The sequence below is a fragment of the Zalophus californianus genome, chromosome X (genome assembly GCF_009762305.2).
Source record: "Zalophus californianus isolate mZalCal1 chromosome X, mZalCal1.pri.v2, whole genome shotgun sequence".
Lineage (NCBI taxonomy): Eukaryota > Metazoa > Chordata > Mammalia > Carnivora > Otariidae > Zalophus > Zalophus californianus.
The window spans coordinates 39,540,092-39,560,372 of NC_045612.1; the positions used below are offsets into that span (position 1 = coordinate 39,540,092).

The 20,281-nt window shown below is 34.7% G+C and overlaps 1 protein-coding gene across 5 annotated transcripts in view; it reads right to left on the reverse strand.

The window, feature by feature from the left end:
• COL4A5 (collagen type IV alpha 5 chain) overlaps nt 1-20,281 on the reverse strand; it is a 229,982-nt gene that overhangs the window by 117,667 nt on the left and 92,034 nt on the right. For all 5 annotated transcript variants that reach the window (XM_027609389.1, XM_027609392.2, XM_027609390.2 and 2 more), the window contains 3 exons: nt 17,412-17,471; nt 7,206-7,295; nt 666-710 (listed from right to left, as the gene is read on the reverse strand). In XM_027609389.1, the coding sequence (XP_027465190.1) occupies nt 666-710; nt 7,206-7,295; nt 17,412-17,471 (195 nt within the window). The remainder of the gene's footprint in view (nt 1-665; nt 711-7,205; nt 7,296-17,411; nt 17,472-20,281) is intronic.

Below are 20,281 nucleotides of genomic sequence, written 5' to 3' on the forward strand. Positions count from 1 at the left end.
CTAGTTTCCCCCCATTCCAAAACACACTGAAAGATATATGTCAACCTAAAAGCTTTGCAGAAAAATTACACTAAATGTGCACTTCCATTTTGAGACAAATCCTGGTTTTCAGAACATTAAAATGAAAAACTATATATCTTAGAATTGAGAAAATGTTGTATACTTCCAAAGTAGTTACTTTTTAACACAGTGATTTAAATTAGTTCTTTCCAAACTGACTCTCTTCAAGATATACAAAGAAAATGATAATATTTGTATATGGTAAACTGGGAAGTGTACACAGCCTGAGGTGATTGGCCCTCTGAACCCAGAGGACTGAGATGATCACATGGTTGGGAAGTTCTGGTTTAAATCATTTGTATGATACATATTTTTAATAAACTGACAAATTGTTGGAATTTAGCACTTTATTTCTTATCCATAAACTAATTTAAAATCTTCTTACATTAGTTTAAATAGACATTTGGATATATAAAGATAACTACCAAAATACTAAAGAAAGGCTAATTGTAGACATACCAACTCTTACATTTAACTTTTTAAAGACTGTATTTTTCTTTTTGCATGTCTCATAACACTTCATTTGCAGTTGTCTCATAACACTTCATTTGCTTTTTCTCTGTTTTGACCAACAAAACATTTGATATCCAGCAATTATCACTTACTCTGATCCCTTTTGGTCCTGGTGGCCCTGGAATTCCATCATCACCCTGAAAAATACAACACATTTAGTTCTTGTTCCTCCTAAAATAGCCCTCAAATAACTAATTTTACATTATAACAATAAGAGACTTAATTTTTTGTGAATCTTTGTGAAAGTGAGAAACTTACATACCCAAGGAAGAAGCATTTATCATCGAGACTGAGCACTGAGGTAAGTTATATGATAAAAAAAATAAGAAATGTCTTTATTTACTGAGAAGAAAACTGCTGACATGTAGCAGAAACTTTGTACCTGTAAAATGAATTATGAAAATCATACAAAACAAAGATGAAATAGTGGTACTGATACTCCTCAAATCATTTATGCATAAGCCAAATAAATGCTGAAAATCTGGGCAGTTTCTACATTGTGTCAACCTACTTGCCACGCTGGTAATAAATAGCATCATTTCTGAGCCCAAATATGTGCTGCTCTTGAGTCTGCTGTTTTAAACCTTTGCTTTGTTTTATAAGGCCCTTTCTATTGGCAGAGCTCAGCAAAGAAAAGACAGAACCATAGACTTTCCTTTCTAAGCTTCTTCTGTAGACTCCATGCAAAAAAGGCTGCCCACATGTGTGTTAATCTATGTACCCATTTTTAAGTTACAATTGCATTGCTGAGAATTTTAAGTTTTGCCTCACTAAGTTTTTATTAACTAGTTTTTTTAAAATGGAATAAAGAAAACCTAATTCTGCTCCAAGAGACGGGAATTTCAGTGGACCATACAGCTAGTAGGCCACCACCTGAGGCTTTAGATAGGTTTTATTAATCTGGGACATCTTGCTTTACACAGTGGTTTCTAAATTACACAACTCATAACCTTAAGAGGTTCCACTGGAGGTTCCTTGAAGCCTATGTCACAGTCCTCCTTCCAACAGTGCAGCTCTATTTTTATGTTTTATGTGGAGCTTCCATAAAAGTTTTCATTTGTAACAAGGGTTACCTGGTATATTAGTTTCTTATGCTGCTGTTATAAATTACTACAAACTTAGTGGCTTAAAACAACACAATCTTATAATTCTGGAAGTCAGAGGTATGACAGTGGTCTCAGTGGCGAACCCTGTTGCTTTTTGGAGGTCCTAGGAGGAGAATCCATTTCCTTTTTTCCAGCTTCTAGAGTAGCCAGCATTCCTCAACTCATGGGCTTCTTCAATCTTCAAAGCCAGCAATGGTTGAATGAATCTAACATTGCGTCAATCTGACACTGACTCGTCTGCCTCCCTCTTCCACATTTAAAGGACTCTTGTGATTATAATGGCCATACCCAGATAATTCAGAATAATCTTTTTACTTTAAGACCAGCTGATTAGCAAATTTAATTCCATCTGCAATCTTAATTTTGCTTGTCTCTATAACCTAACATATTCACAAGTCCTGGGGATTACATCATGGACATCATTAGGGGTAGACATTATTCTGCCTACTATACCTTGCTTTTCAAAAAGTTTAATAATCAACACTTTCCACAACACATGCATCTCTAAGGAGATTAAAGTAAATCTAATTCTATTGTAAAACAACCAGAAGGCCGTTTGCTTAATGAATCTTTTTGTGCCTTTCCACGAAAGGCAGAAATAAGACAAAGATTTACTGGTTGCCCTAACCAACATGGTTAAATAAGAGGAAAACAGAGGTATAAAAATTGGGAAGGATAAGGCAAAACTACCACTACTTGCAAATAATATGATTGTATGCAAGGGAAGCAAAGAAAATCACATGAAAAACTACTATAATCAGTAAGGTAATTCAGGAAGATAACTGTATAACTGTATATAAAATTAGTATGAGAAAATCAATAGCTTTCTTAAATACCAACTACCAGTTAGAAAACATAATGGAAGAAAATATGCAATTTACAATAGCAAAAAAAGATAAAATATTTAGGAATAAACTTAATAAGAAATGTATAAGATTCATAAGAAGAAAAGTTTAAAACATTTCTAAAGTTCAAAAAGGAAGATGAGAACAAATGGAAAGGCATTCCATGTTCTTGGATAATAGGAGTCAACATAAAAAATAGTCAATTCTCAACAAATTTAGTTAAAATTGGACACAATAAAAATAGAAATAACATGAGTTGCTTTTTTTTTAAACTGGATAAGGTGACTCTAAAGTTCATATGGAAAAATAAACAAGCAAGAACACCAAGGAACATTCTGGAAAAAAAAAACCAGTAAGGGGAAACTAGCCCTGTCAGATATAAAAATACAGCATAATACATCAATAATTAAAATAGTTTTGTTCTGATATTTGAATAAGCATATCATTGAAAGAGTATGGAAGGTCTAAAAACAAGTCCATATATTCACGTGAATTTGGTTTATACTGAAAGCGGCACTGCAAATCAATGGGGAAATTTACATTGGGACACATTTGTGAGGACATCTGGAAAAAAATAAAGGTGGAACTTATATAACAAACCACACACCAGGATGAATTAGAAATAGATATTTACATGAAGAAATTAAACTATAAAATACTAGAAGAAAAAATGGGAAAATTATTTTATAATCCTACAGTGGGGAAGGCATTTCCTACTCAAATCCAAAAGCCATAAAGGACCCCTGAAAAACACACAGAGACACATAAATACACACACACACACACACACACACACACACACACACACACTCAGCAAAGACATGACAAACTGGGGGAAATAACTGCAACTCACAACACAAAAGGTAATCACCCTAATATATAAATAGCTCATTAACATATAAAACCACCAACAGTACTGTTAGAAAAATGGGAAAATGAAATGTTATAGAAGACAGTTCATAGAAAACACAACTGAATCTTTGACCTATGAAAAGATGTTTAATCTCACTCTTAATAAGAGAAATGTAAACTAAATGCATTGAGAGACCATTTTTCATCTATCTGATTGACAAAAAGCCAAATTTCCTAATAGGGTTGGTGAAGCTATAGGGAAATTGCTCTTCTTGTATATTGCTGAACCAAGGATAAATCATACAACTTCTTGGGGGGCAATTTGGCAATATCCATAAAAATACATAAATACACGTACCCTCTGAGCTAGCAATATCACTTCTAGTAATCTTACAGAGATAATCCCTTATTGGGGAAAGGAAGTCTATTAAAATTATACATTTTAGCAGCGCTGTTTGTAGAAGAAAAAAACTGAAAATTATCTAACTGATCAATAGGGGACTGGCTTAAAAAATTAGTTTATCACACAATGGAATACAATGCAGTTATAAAAGATAATGAGGAGGTTCTTTGTATACTGATATGAGAGATCTACAATGTGTATTATGTGAAAAACGAAGATCAAACATGTTGAACATGCTACCACTTTATAAACAAAGGGTGGTAAAAGTGTGTCTTTGTGTATTTAAGCATGTATGTGCATGTATATATTTGTATCTATGTGCATATTCATAAAAACTAGTGAGCATATTCACAAGAAAGTATTAGAAATTGGTACCTCTTAGGGACATGTAGAACTCAATGGCTAATGTTCACAGGTGGAAAGGAAATATTTTTCACTATATACCTTCTTATGTTAATTTATTTTCAATAAAATGAATATATTATCTATCAAAAATTAATTTTATTTTTAAGAATAAAGAAATCTTTTGGAAAATTTTATATATACATTCCTATATATGTATTTGTTTTATATATCTTTACTTTCATATATAAGAATATAAAGATTAAAGAACAATCCTATAAAATTTTTGACTGGGCATATATGTTAACACATATATGCATGTACTAGAATACCCGATCACATAAAAAGTATAAATTCAGCTATGCTGGGAAGCATGAAGTCATATCGGAGATAGAGGCTTCAAATTTAGAATCCCATTATATAGATACTGAAATGGAGTCAAAGCAAAAGTTTGGACTACTTTCTAAATCTAAAATGCATACCACCACACCTTTAAAAAATTATCATACTATTGTACAATAATTCTAGTTAATGCTAAATTATTTCAAAGGGATTCAGGTGCAGTTAACTTTTTTTAAGCTGCCACAAATCTTTATTAAAAGTGCCACCTCTCAGTAAGCATGGTGCATAGGAAACTCAGCCCCTAATCCTGGGTAAACTCAGGTGCAAGAAATGTCATTTTATTTTCCTATGGTTCAGCTTAATTTCTATTTCAAAGCACCCACTTCATTAACATGATTGAAATTTAACTTCAGTCGATTGGGAGTCCCCACCTCATTTTCATAAGGTTGTGCCTAAATTATGGAGAGCTTAGGGAGTTCCAAGTTGTTGAAGATTGGGACAGTCCCGTCCAAGCTGGAATTCACTGAGATGTCCCATGCCAGTAGTATGTATGGATTACTGCTGACTTGGTGCTCAGTTCCATCCACTTGACTCTTTCAGATCTCTCTGCTATTTCTGTGCCACTCCTAGGTGCACAAGAAACATTCTGCTGTTTTTACACCTCATTAGCCCTAGGAAATTCTGTTAAATGTCCCATCTACTTAACTTCTATGCAGTCATTTAGAGTCTTGCTTTTTCCTTAGCATAAAGTTCTACTCAAGAAATTTTAGCACAGGTCCCTTCTGCTCTTGAATCTAACAAAACTACCACGATGTACTGTCACCTCCTCAGAGATCATGCCCAAGCACTCACCCCCAATCTCGGTTCTGATATAGTTAAGTGTTTAAAAGTACTTATGTATTTAAATTAATTTCCTCCTTTATTGGAAAGACTACCTGATGAGTATCCATTTGATCTCCTTAATACTCTAATAACATAATGTACCACTATTACGTGAAATAAGATTAGGAAGAAAAGGTTTTTAGACTACTTTTGCTTTCCAGGCAAATGAACAGAACTGGCCCTTTCGTTATCAGTTCACCAGTCCACCTATTACAGATGGTAAAGGGCAATCAACCAAAAGAACTATTTTTAGAAAACCGAGAAACTTCTCTGAATCTTAATATTCACTATTATCTCTTCCCATTCCCTACCTTAACATGCACATAAGATGCTATCCTCGATTATGGTAGAGGAGAGACTGCCTGTGCTGCAGTCAATGGGGAAAAGTCTTCCCGACTGATAGGACAACTGCACCTTTGGATCCATGAGCCTGGGTACAGGAAAGAAAGGCTGCATGGATCTATCCTTTCATCTTTCTCTCCCACAGCACAGCCTGTGTGATTTCTACCTCACCAAATTCACTGCTATACCTGTCCCAGGAAATTCCGCCACTCTGAATTTGACAAACTGTTGAATATGTCACCCACCATTCAACCCCATAGATAAATACCTGACTGCTATGCCACTGAATAAAACAAATCGACATTTCTCTAAACATGGAACTTTTTACTACCTCAGGTACCCCAACCTTATTATACTGGACCTGATGTTCCCACAGATGGACTCTGAGACTACAGAAACAAAATGCCTCCTCACAGGTAATATTGTTCTTGTCTGTGATGGGATCTGAACCATCTGGGAAAAGGGAAATGGGATCTGCCACTGGGCCTATTTTGACCTCAGTAATGGTGGCCTCCTACTCCCCATACCTGTGCCCACCTTACACAAATTTTCCAATTCTACTCAAGTACTCTACCTACCAGAAGGGACTTCTGGCTTGTTGACCCCCATGGTAATAAATGGTTTTTATACTACCAGCACTGTGTGTATCTCCCCTGGGGTATTATTTCTTTTGTAAAAGCCAGGCCTTCAACATTCTTACCAGTGTAACATGTACATATGGGGGCATTGATAAGAGACTGCCACATATTCAAGACAGCCCCTCCTATTGAGCATATCAAACTAAACAGAGTTAAGAGGAGAATTCCAAAACCAGGTACTCTGGTTACTGAGGAGAACTGTCATGTGGTATTACCAATTCTACTTGTGTATGCTCCAGGCAACTATTCCCACTCATGGTCATTCAATTCCAAAAAGTTGTGTGCAACTTTGTTCGAGTTAAGTCAAGGTACTTAACTCATTAATGACACTACTTCAGTTTTAGAAGCAGAACGGACTAGCCTCAATTCCTCGGCCCACATAGTGTTGGATAACAGCACAGCCCTTAACTTCCTGCTGGCCAACCAAGGCGAGGTCCACACTGGTACTGTCCATGGGGAAAAATGGAACATTGGGGAACTTGGTGCTTTTTCTGGTTAAACATTTTGCTTATTACACTGTCACAGTAAAAGGCTTGACGGTTCCTTTCATTTTGGCTTGTTTTCTTAATCAGCTACTCTGACACTTGGCAGTTTAGCTCTCTCCAGCTCAGCTGAGCTCCTAACAAAATTTAATTTTTGTTAAGGATCCCAATAACCACATCCAATTAACAGCATCTTCCAAAAACATTTGAATATGGCAGTAATATTCAGTTTTTTAAAAAACCAACAATAAAATACAGACTCTTAGCTATTCTATTATTTTATTTAGATATTAATTTCTGGCTATAATTCAGTAACTTCTTAGTTGATTTGACACCTAGTCCCACATTTAAGATGGCTTCATGCTTCTAGTATTACTGGTTGGCAACCTGGCACATACCTTTTGTCCCCGAGGCCCTGGAGGCCCTTCTGGACCTGGAAATCCAGGCAAACCTGGATGGCCTTCCAAACCTGGAAATCCTCTCTCCCCCTGCAATTGAACAAGAGTGAATGTTATTTGTGATGAAGTTATTTGTGAATTTTCAAGCATGGGTATGGTTGAGATTCAAAAAGATCAAAAGACTATCTAGAGAACATTAATTTAATGATACTAAATTCATAATATCCACTAACATGAGAAAACCTACAAGATATAAGTGGAAAATCATAAACCATTCTGAATTTATATCATATATGGTAATGTAGTCTCTTGCTTTCTTATAAAAGTAAAAAGCCTATCAGAGATGAAATGAGGTTTAAACATATTGACATCAAGAGTTTAACAGGGAAGATGGCAATAAACTCAGGAAACCAGGTCTGTAGGGGTTACATAAAATAAGTATGGTACAGGGATGAAGAAGTGTAAAAGAAAACCATCTGATAAGTTTTCAGATTTGTTCCAGAGTAGAACAGTTACAGGATTATCCAGAATGGCAATTCATTAGCTAATGACATAAATTAGTCAGAAAAGGGCTCTAGAACATCAAAAATTTTATATTTCTTCTGATCGTAAAATTAATACAAAAAGGAATACATGGTTATTTTAGAAGAACAAAAATCATATAAAGAAAAAAAACACCAGCAATTTCTCTACTCAGATTATTAACTGAACTGTAACTCAAGTCCCAGTTCGGACCACAGCACTTACAAACACCAGCATAGAAGGGCTGCCAACCTACAAGTAAGGTTTCCTACATTTTATCAGCATCTATACAATAAGGTTGCCTGATGTGCATATCTGCACAGATAGGTGGGCGTGTAGAGCTGCCATCTATACTAATATATCATTATATCAACATGTTAGGGTTAGTTAACTTGCATATAGCCAATTATAGAAAGAGTATGAGCCCTGAAACCCTGGGAGATCCAATCACAGAAAGCAAATTCACCACTATTAACTTTAAGAACCCTGAGGGCTCACTGCTCCATGGCTTGTGCTCCCAACTGCAGAGCTGCAAACAGTTCCTCTCCTTTTCTAAGTCTTGAAGTCCGAGTCTCTGGACCTCATTCTAGGAACGCTTTCACCAGATCTTATCCACAGTGACAGCCTAGGCAGCACCTGAGAAAGAGAAAGCATCCGTATCTACAAGGCAACTGACTAATGGGCCATTGGAGGCACATGCCCCTAGAGGTTGTGCAATTGTTGGGTCATAGGGTAGCTCTATTTTTAACTTCTTGAGGAACCTCCATGCTGTTTTCCAGAGTGGTTGCACCAGTTTGCATTCCCACCAACAGCGTAAGAGGGATCCCTTTTCTACACATCCTCGCCAACATTTGTTGTTTCCTGAGTTGTTGATTTTAGCCATTCTGACTGGTGTGAGGTGGTATCTCATTATGGTTTTGATATTTGTACTTCCCTGATGCCAACTGATGTGGAGCATCTTTTCATGTGTTGGTTGGCCATTTGGATGTCTTCTTTGGAGAAATGTCTATTCATGACTTCTGCCCATTTCTGAGTGGATTATTTGTTTTTTGGGTGTTGAGTTTGGTAAGTTCTTTACAGGGTAAAGAACTTGGATACTAGCCCTTTATCTGATGTGTTTCTTGTCAGCAGGAGTCTAGCAAATTTTGTTTTTAGCAGTGTGCACTTGGACACATTTCTTTGGCAGAATTGACATATTTTATTATTTGTGTGTTAAACTTACTTTTTAAAAGCAGTTTTAGTGAGGTACAATTAACATACAATATACTGCACATATTTAAAGCATACAATTTGAAATTTTTTTTCACATATATAACAATCAAAATAATGAACATATCCATCACTCACAAAAATTCCCTTGTCTTTTCAACAAATGTTGCTCAGTCATCCATATGCCAAAAAAAAAAAACACAAGAATCTAGACAGAGACCTCATACTCCTCATAAAAATCAACTCAAAATGGATCATAGATGTAAATACAAAACTATAAAACTCCTAGAAGACAGCATAGGAGAAAATCTAGATGACCTTGGGTATGGTGATAATTTTTCAGATACAGCAAAGGCACAGTCTATGAAAGGAATAACTGATAAGGTGGACTTCATTAAAATTAAAAACTTCTGTGTGAAAGACAGTGTTAATGGGAATGAGAAGACAAGCCACAGATTGGGAAAATATATTTGCAAAAGACACATCTGATAAAGAACTACTATCTGAAATATACAAAGAACTCTTAAAACTCAACAATAAGAAAACAACCTGATTTAAAAATGGGCCAAAGATTTTAACAGATACCTCACCAAACAAGATATACAGATGGCAAAAAAGCATATGAAAAGATGCTCCATTTAATATGTCATCAGGGAAATGCAAACTAAAACAACAATTACATACCACTACACACCCATTAGAATGGCCAAAATCTAAAACCCTGACAACAACAAATGCAGACAAAGATGTGGAGCAACAGGAACCCTCATTCATTGCTGGTGGGAAGGCAAAATGATACAGCTACTTTTGAAGACAGTTTGGCAGTTTCCTACAAAGCTAAATATATTCATATGATCCAGCAATGTTTCTTGGTATTTACCCAAAGGAGTTTAAAACTTATATCCACACACACAAAAAACTGCAAATGGATGCTTATAGCAGCTTTATTCATCATTGTCAAAACTTGGAAGCAACAAACATGTCCTTCAGTAGATGAACAGATAAAGAAACTGGTACATCCAGACTATGGAATATCATTCAGCACTAAAAAGAAAAGAACTATTAAGCAATGAAAAGACATCAAGGAACTTTAAATGCATATTACTAAGTGAAAAAAGCCAATCTGAAATGGCTGCACACTCTGATTCTAACTATATGATATTCTGGAAAAGAAAAAATTACGGAGACAGTATGAAGATCAGCGGTCACCAGGGATGGGAGTGGTAGATGAATAGGTGGAGCACAAAATATATGTAGGGCAGTGAAAATACTCATATAATAATATAATGATGGATACATGTCATTCATTTGCCCAAATCCACAGAATGTACAACACCAAGAGTGAACTCCAGAGTAAACTATGAACTGCGGGTGATAATGATGTATCAATATAGGTTCATCAATTGCAACAAACGTACCACTCTGGTGGGGGATGTTGATAGTTAGGGAAGCTATGCATGTATGCATGTGTGGGGCCAAGGGGTATATGCAGAATCTCTGTATCTTTCAATTTTGCTGTGAACTTAAGACTGCTCTAAAAAAATTAAGTCTTTAATTAAAAACAATCTTGAAGTGAGCATCATAAATATAAAAAAATTTTGTGTTCCCTTTTATAATATTTTCCTCATGCCTCTATTCATCTCCCCCAGGTGATGACTGCCTTACTTTCTGTCATTATAAATTAATTTTCTTCTTCTAGAATTTTATATACATGGGATCATACAGAATGTACTCTTTTGTGTAACTTTTCATTGAGCATAATTATTTGAGATTTAGACATGTTGTGGTGTATGTCAATAGTTCTTTCCTTTTTATTGCTGAGTAGTATTCCACTCTATAAATACATTACAATTTATTGATTCACCCACCTGTTAATACTAATTGAGTTGTTTCCTGTTTCTCGTTATTACAAATAAAGTTACCATGAACTCATGTACTACTTATATATAGATATATGCTTTCAATTCTCATAGGTAAATGCCTACGAAAGGACAGTCATCTGATAGGTTTACACTTACCTTTTAAAGAAACTGTCAAACTTTTTTCCTAAGGGTTTGCATCATTTTATATTTGCATCAGCAATCTATAATAGTTCCAGTTGCTCCCCATCCTTATCTATACTTAGTATGGATATATTTTAATATTTAGACATTCTAGTAGGTTTATAGTGGTATCTTATCATGATTTTATTATGCATTTCCCTAATTAATAATGTTGAGTAACTCTTTATGTGTTTATTTGCCATCTACATATCTTATTTTGTGAAGTACCCTAAAAGCTTTTGTCACTTTGTTTCTAGTTTAATTTTATTTTGGGATGTTTGTTTTATTAATGAGTTTTGAAATTTCTTTACATATTCTGTATATAAGACTTTTTATGAGATATGTGATTTGCAAATATTTTTTTCCTAGACTGTGGGTTGTATTTTCATTCTTTAAACAATGTCTTCAGAAAAGAATAAGTTCTTAATTTTGATGAAATACAATCTATCAACCTTTTCTTTTATGGATTATGTTTTTGGTGTCCTAAGAAATATCTGCCTAACCCAAGATCATAAGGATTTTCTCCTATGTTTTCTTCTAAAATATTTCTAGATTTAGGTTTCATATTTAGGTCTATAGTTTATTGAGTTAGGTTTCATATTTAGGTCTATAGTTTATTGAGTTAATTTTTGTATACAGTGTAAGCAATGAGTCAAAGTTTATTTCTGTGCATATGCACATCTAATTGTTCCAGTACTATTTGTTGAAAGAGAATCTTTTCTCCACTCAACTGCCTTTGCACTTTTGTCAAAAAAATCAATTCATTATATATTTATGGACTCTCTAACTCTGTTCCATTCACCTATATATCTATTCTTTTGCTATTAACACACTATCAAGTTTACTATAGTTTTATACTGTCTTAGAATTGTGTACTATATTGTGTATTTCCTTCTTTTTCTTACTTTAAATTTGATTTATTTGTCCTTTTCTACCTTCTTAAGTGGAAAATATAGGTCACTGATTTTAAATCTTTCTTATTTTCTAATATAGGTATTTAAAACTATTTCCCACCAAACCCTGCTTTAACCCCATCCTACAATTCTCAGTATGCTGCAGTTTAATCATTATGCAACTTGATGTATTTTCTAATTTTCCTTGTGATTTCTTCTTTGGTCTATCAGTTATTTAGAATAGTGTTTTCTAACTTCTAAACAGTTGGGAATTTTCTACATATTTTATTATTATTGATTTCATACTCATTCCATGTGGTCAGAGAACATATACTGATGTTTCCAATCATTTGGTATTTATAGGGCCTCATTTTATGGCACATCATATGGTCTATCTTGGAGATAATTCCATTTGCCTTTGAAAAAAAACACATTCTGTAATTGGATGTAGGACTCCATATATGTCAATTAGGTCTAGGTTGTTAATAATGGAATTCAAATCATCTGTGCCTTTACTGATCTTTTTTTCTAGTTGTTCTGTCAATGACTAAGATAGGTGTGTTAGGATCTATCAACTATGATTGTGGATTTTTCTCTTTCTCCCTTTAATTCTGTCACTTTTGCTTCATGTATTTTGAAGCTCTGTTGTTATGCTTTAAACAGTCTTCTATCCATCACACAAGATCCCAAATAGCCAAAGTAATCTTGAAAAAGAAAAACAAACCTGGAAGCATCACAATTCCAGACTTCAAGTTATATTACAAAGTGGCAGTAATCAAAACAGTATGATATTGGCACAAAAACAGACACATAGATCAACAGAACAGAACAGAAAACTCAGAAGTAAACCCACAAGTATGCAGCCAATTAATCTTTGACAAAACAGGAAAGAATATCCAATTGGAAAAGGACAGTTTTTTCGAACAAATGGTGTTGGGAAAACTGACAGTGACAGGCAGAAGAATGAAACTGGACCACTTTCTTACACCATACACAAAAATAAATTAAAAATGGATGAAAGGCCTAAATGTAAAACAGGAAACCATCAAAATCCTAGAGGAGAAAACAGGCAGCAATCTCTTTGACCTCAGTTGCAGCAACATCTTGCTAGACACAGCTCCAGAGGCAAGGGAAACAAAAGCAAAAATGAACTGTTGGGATTTCATCAAGATAAAAAGCTTCTGTACACTGAAGAAAACACTCAATAAAACTAAAAGGTAATTGATGGATGGGAGAAGATATTTGCAAATGACATATCGGATAAAGGGCTAGTATCCAAAATCTGTAAGAACTTGTCAAACTTAACACCCAAAAAATAAATAATCCAGCTAAGAAATGGGCAGAGACGTGAACAGACATTTCTCCAAAGAAGACATACAAATGGCCAACAGACACATGAAAAAGTGCTCAACATCACTCATCATCAGGGAAATCCAAATCAAAACCACAATGAGATACCACTTCTCACCTGTCAGAATAGCTAAAAGTAACAACTGAGGAAACAACAGATGTTGGTGAGGATGAGGAGAAAGGGGAACCCTCTTACACTGTTGGTTGGAATGCAAACTGGTGCAGCTACTATGGAAGACAGTATGGAGGTTCCTCAAAAAGTTAAAAATAGAGCTACCCTATGACCCAACAATTGCACTATAGCAGCACTATCAACAATAGCCAAATTATGGAAAGAGCGCAAATGTCCATCAACAGATGAATGGATAAAGATGTGGTGTATATACAATGGAATATTACTCAGCCATCAAAAGGAATGAAATCTTGCCAATTCAACAACATGGATGGAACTAGAGTGTATTATGCTAAGTGAACTAAGTCCTAGAAAGACAAATATATGATTTCACTCGTATGTGGAATTTAAGAAACAAAACAGATGAAAAGGGGAAGGGAAGGAAAAATAAAATAAGAAAAAAACAGAAAGGGAGGCAAACCATAAGGGACTGTATAGTTAAGAGAACAAACTGAGAGTTGCTGGTGATGGGTATTAAATGGATATTAAAGAGGACACTTGTGGAGATGAAAAAAATAAAATAAATAAAATTAGCTGTTATTTTTTTAAAAATGGGCAGAAGACATAAACAGACTTTTTCCAAAGACATCCAGATGGCCAAAAGACACATGAGAAGATGTTCATCATTATTTACCATCAGAGAACTGCAAATCAAAACTACAAGCTATCACCTCACAACTGTCAGAATGGTTAAAATCAATAGCACACAAAACAACAGGTGTTGGCAAAGATGTAGAGAAAAAGGAATCCTCTTACATTGTTGGTGGGAATGCAAGCTGGTGCAGCCACTCTGGAAAACAGTATGGAGGTTCCTCAAAAAGTTAAATACGGAGCTACCCTACGATCCAGCAATCACACTACTGAGTATTTACTGAAGGAATACAAAAATACTAATTCAAAGGGTTACATGTACCCCTATGTTTACAGCAGCATAATTTACAATAGCCAAGATACGGAAGCAGCCCACATGTCCACTGGTTGATGAATGGATAAAGTAGAGGTGGTATATATATATATATATATATATAGTGGAATATTACTCAGCCATAAAAAAGAATGCAATCTTGCCATTTGCAATGATACAGAAGAAGCTAGAGTATAACGCTAAGTGAAATAAGTCAGGGAAAGACAAATACCATATGATTTCACTCATATGTCAAATTTAAGAAACAAGACAAATGAACACAGGGAAGAGAGAGAGAGAGAGAAAGAGAGACAGATCAAGAAACAGACTCTTTTTTAGAGAACAAACTGATGGTTACCAGAGGGGAGGTATGTGGGGGGATGGGGTGAAATACATGATGGGGATTAAGGAGTACAATTGTCATGATGAACACCAGGTGATGTACAGAAGTGCTGAATCACTATATTGTACAGGAACTAATATAACACTTTATGTTACCTAAATGGAATTAAAATAACCCCCAATTTGTTCTTTGTATTTAAGAGTCTGGTTTTTGTTTCTCTGTTTTTTTTAATGTATATTTTCATTGTATATAACAATTGTGTTGGCAGATTTTTCAACTCTCTGATGTTTTTACGTTGTTATACAGTATTCATTCTCTTGGATGAGAAGTCTGTCATCATTCATATTATTGTGTCCCTGTATGTAATGTGTATTTTTTCCCTAGCTTCTTTCAAGATTTTCTTTTAATCTGTTTTTTTTTCAGTAGATTCATTATGATGTGCCTAGGTATAGTTTTATTTTTATTCTGCTTGTGGTGTGCTGAATTTCTTATATCTGTAAATTTATATTTTTTTCACCAAGTGTGTGAAATTCTTGTCATTACTACTGCCCCTTCAATTATTATTCTTTTTTCTCCCCTGTTTACTTCTCTCCCCGTTGTTATAGGACTCCATTTACATTTGCATTAAACCATGTGATATTGTCCCACAGGTCAGTGAGGCCCTATGCATTTGTTTTCTTTTTTTCTTCAAATTGTATCTTTCCTCTGATTCATCTTTAAATTCACTGACCCTTTCTTCAATCATCATTGATTCTGCTGTTAAAAGCCTAACGGGTGAATTGTTCTTTCTCATATTTTGCCTTTTAAATCTAGATTTTCCTCCTTTTTTTTTTTTTTTTTTTTTTTTAGTTTCCAGTGCTCTGTTGTGATTCTCTATTTGTTCACTCATAGGAGCACATTTCCCTTTAAATCAACAAATATATTTATCTTATCACTTTAAATCTTTGTCTACAAATTCTAACATCTGTGTTATTTCAGAGTTAGTTTTCATTCATGAGTCAGTCTTCTTGACTATGGATCTCTTTTACCTGTTACTTCTTATGCCTAGTAAGTTAGTTTTAGGAGCAAATGAGACATTGTATATTATAGTCATCCTAGATTTTTTTATCTTCCTCTGAAGTGTACTGAACTTTTGTTTTCGGAAATAGTTAACTGAACTAACACTTAACTTTGTTTTCCCTTCAAAGGAGAGCAGTTAAATCTATGTTCAGTTATTGCAGACTTCCAGCTATTCCTTTTGGTGGGTTGTGTGACTCTTCCCCTATACATACAAAGTTCAGGGTTCAACCAAGAATTTGGGTGGAATTTACAAACAAATTTTTGGGCTGTGCTCTCTGTGCCTCCCTCTATTGCAGCATTATCTCCCATCACTTTCCAGTCATTCTGGCATCCTCAGCTCTGTCCTCTTCTTAAGCCAGTAAGACTGTGGCTTTTTGTCTGGGTTATAGCCATCCTCTGCCATGCAGACTGAAGGATGCACTCAGGATGAAAGCCCATAAATGCAAACTTGCCCAGTGTACTTCCTTTCTTCCAAGGGTAGAATCCTCTCTACTTTTTTCCTGCTTTTCCTGTGCCATTAAGTAGGTGTAAATTTTGTCTGCTTCTCCCTCTCCCTCTCCCCCAACAACCCTCTCCCCTCCACTCACCCCCCTGGCTCATGCTTCCGCGTGCACACTCTCTCTCTCAAACGAATAAATAAAATCTTTAAAAAAAAGTCACTCTACCAATATCAGAAATGAATCTCTTTTGGTCTTTTTACCACTACAGAAAGCACACCCTTACTATAAAACTACTCCCCTCAAACTAACGTCACTTAAGTAGGTGTTCTAGTTAACACTAGTCAATTATTATTAACAGGCGCTCTGTTAGGAAGAAGTGAGTCAAATGGAGCTTGGAAATATAGCATTGCAAAACAAGTAGGTTTCTTTACTCCAGGACAATGTGCTAGTAGACCTTCTATATCCCTAAATGGAATATGTTCCTGAGATACTATCCTAAACTTTTTCATATATAATTAGTAAAATGCACTGATTCATTAAAAAATATTTGAGCCCCAGACAGTGGAGACTAGAGTATGAACCCCTTTCTCGTAGCATAATTCTCTTTAGGCCACTATTCGTTATCCCTTTTTAATCTTCTAATTTCACTGTCAGTCACTGACTCAGAGGGGCTAGGTTTATGCTATTTAATCCTCACCAATACTTACTGTGTAATTATCACATGTATACAAAAGGGGTGCTGCTATGGGAAAAGTGAGATAAAAATAGAGATACACCAATCATTAACTTACACGGACTAGATAAAAATATATGAAATTGCCTAGCATGATACCCAATACAGATTAGTAGCCTGATGTTAGGTTCCTTCCCTCTTTTGCCTCTTCAGTCAGTGAGTTCAACCAGATTGATCATAGGTTGGCAGACTACAAATCTCAGACCAAATGCAGTAATAAGTCTGTTTTGTATAGTCCAAGAGCTAAGAAAAATTTTTATACTCTTAAAGGGCTATTTTAAAAATGAGAGAAAAATGTGTGACACAAACCTTATGTGGCCCACAAAGCCTAAATTATTTACCCTATAGTCTTTTACAGAAAATGTTTGCTAATCCCTGAGATATAGTCTAATCCTTACAGCAGTCTAAAATAAGCAGTATGGTAGAATTCATTTTATTTACTTAGATGTGCAGTAGAAGCCCTGTTTTTTTTTAAAAAAATATTAAAACACTATTTTACTGGTTTTACTAAGTTTTCAAAGGCTCATTTCAAAACTTACCTTTTCTCCTTTTACACCACTACAGTCACATTTTGATCCTGGAGAACACCCATAGCAAGCCTGTAAGGAAGAAAAAAAGGGAGGAAAATGATTAATATGAACCTGAAAACCAGTCTCTGACTTATCCCTCAACTAAATTCAACAATCCAAACTTATAAACCAAATAGCAGAAAAATATTTGAAAAAATACATACCAAATTGCGAACAGTGGTTACCTCTGGCAAAGCTTGCACCCTTTATGGTACACACTTCCATTTCATCTTTTCACAATGAGCAGATGTAATTTTTATAATTTTAAAGTGAAAAATATCTTTTTTAAAAGATATTAAAAACTTAAAAGAATTCAAACAACTTCCCTGTAATATGATTTGCCACTTGTCCAAGCTCTTAGGAACTCCTTCTTTTTGTACTAACATCACATGCAAGAAAGGACCTTTCAATCTATATTAGCAATGACCTTGGCAACTAGCCAAAGATGTCTGCCGGTTGAAGTTGCTTGCATCTTGGCATTCATGAGCAATCACAGAGCATAAAATACATAATGCTATCTTTTACCAACTTTTTAAAATTTGCTTCCACTCTCTCATTACTAGTAGCTCAGTCTATAATGATTCCAACAGTTTTACCACAAGTGTTCCCACAGCCTAGATGTTCTAAAGAGCCACTACTAAGTTCATTAACTCATATTAAGAATTGAGGTCTTGAAGCCAGAAAAATATCCTCCTCTAAAATAAGAACCCATAAGCGGGGCACGTAGCTAGCTCGGTCAGTGGAGCAACTCTTGATCTTGGGGTTGTGAGTTTGAGCCCCACATTGGGTGCAGAGATTACTTTAAAAATAGTAATCCTTAAAAAATGAAATAAAATAATAAAATAAAATAAAAACCTATAAGAGAAAAAGACAGTTGATGACTTCTGACATCCAGATCTACCCTATACTCTGGCATAAAGCTGAACTGCTTAGAAAAACAAATTGTAATTAGTTTAACATATGTAGATAGCTCACCATTTATATACAATATGGTAGTATGCTTCTCATTAAATAAGAGAAATTTTTATGTGATGTAAATACCAAGTAATGTGTATCAATGCTCGGCCTTGGAAGACTGTGACTTAAAAAGTACTTAGCCTCCTTCTCAACATTCCATGTGTTCCTTTACTCCAACTACTACCAGAATACTTTCCCAATTCCTTATCAAACTACTGACCTCATCCTTCTAAACTCATAACTCCTAACCCATTCAGCTGCAACTAGAAGCCAGCCACATGTTCAAACTCCTTTTCCTGATAAAAGCAAACAACAATGGCTTGATGTTGGAAGTTAATCTCTTACTCATATTGCAAGATGTTGTTCCAGTAAAAAATGCTTCTGACATCTCTAATCAAAAGTCTGTTATGCAGCTGTTATTTGTCATACATATGGGATTAGGTTATACACTGGTTTTAGTATTATACACCAACTACAAGTTAAATGGACTTATACAGACTTACTCATCAAACATGAATTGGGCATGATTAGAGGCCAGAAAACTTGTTAGGCACTACAGACAAATAAGACACAGCTCCTTCCAACATATAAAACTAACTCAACACATACTTATTGATCATCTGTTATGTGCCAGCCACTATGTTATGTTAGGTGCAGATGGAAGATGCAAAGACAGTACATATTGCTCTCTAATAGAAAGGATAATTCCATACAGAAAAATTACATTACAGTGTGTCAGGAACAGAGGTTAATTTAAGATATATAATATTGTTTTGTGCAAACATGAATTCTAGATTTCAAAGTACAAACTTACTAATTTTAGAAGCTACTGAATCACAAGACAAAAACTGCCAATGGTCATATTCACTGAATTAGATTGTGCAGATTATCAATAATCAGTTACATGCATTAATGGAGGAGTAAAGGATAATGGTAATTCAAAATGGCCGTACATCTAAAAGTAACATTTGACTTTGGAATGTATGTCTACACTTTAAATGTAAACATATGAGCATCGTTTTCTGGTGTTACAAGTAAAAGATGGTGTAACTTTCCATTTTCATCTTTCACTAAGAAATTTTTCTTTTTTAAAATATAAATTAAGTTCCTGAGAATAATGCAAAGACAGGATTTTGTTAATATGGAGAAGATACTATGTGAATTTTCTTTACAACTGTATTTCTGGCTTCTCAGTATCCAACAAAATCCTCCAAATCCTAATATAATTTGTAAACAAGCAATATAACTTTAAATATGTGTGCATGTTATTTTGGAAGTAATTTTATACAGTAATTTTCTTTAAAATTAATTAATTTCATCTTTTTGTACTTCTTTATTACTTAACATGTAGCTATACTTTAGAGAGGTTGCTACTTAAGACATTTGATATCTGTTTGAATTCAATTTAAAAATTTAATTTATATTCTATTTATTCCACCTACATGATAATGACACTGGTCCTGGGGGGAGGGGAGTGTTTAAAGGCATTGTAATACACACACCGACCACTAGATGCCACTTTCCATACAGTTATAACAGTGATGCCCACAAGGAACTAGTCCCAATTTGACATTTGGTTTTTTACCAACAGCCACTACTATTAATTAGGTGCCCAATAAGTACAAAGCACAATATTAGGGCTATGAGTCATACCAAAAAACGTGTAGACATGAGTGCTGCCTTAAACTTCCAATCTAGTTAAAAAAAAAATCTATGCCTAAATAAAAATAAAATTTAAATACAATGGAATAATGATGTAGGAGACAATGGTAATAGAATCAGTTCTAAAATATAAGAAATATATTCTGAATTTACCTCAACAATTGAATCATTAGGAGACCATAAACAAGTCATTCCCATGCCCTAGGACTCAGTTTTTTCTC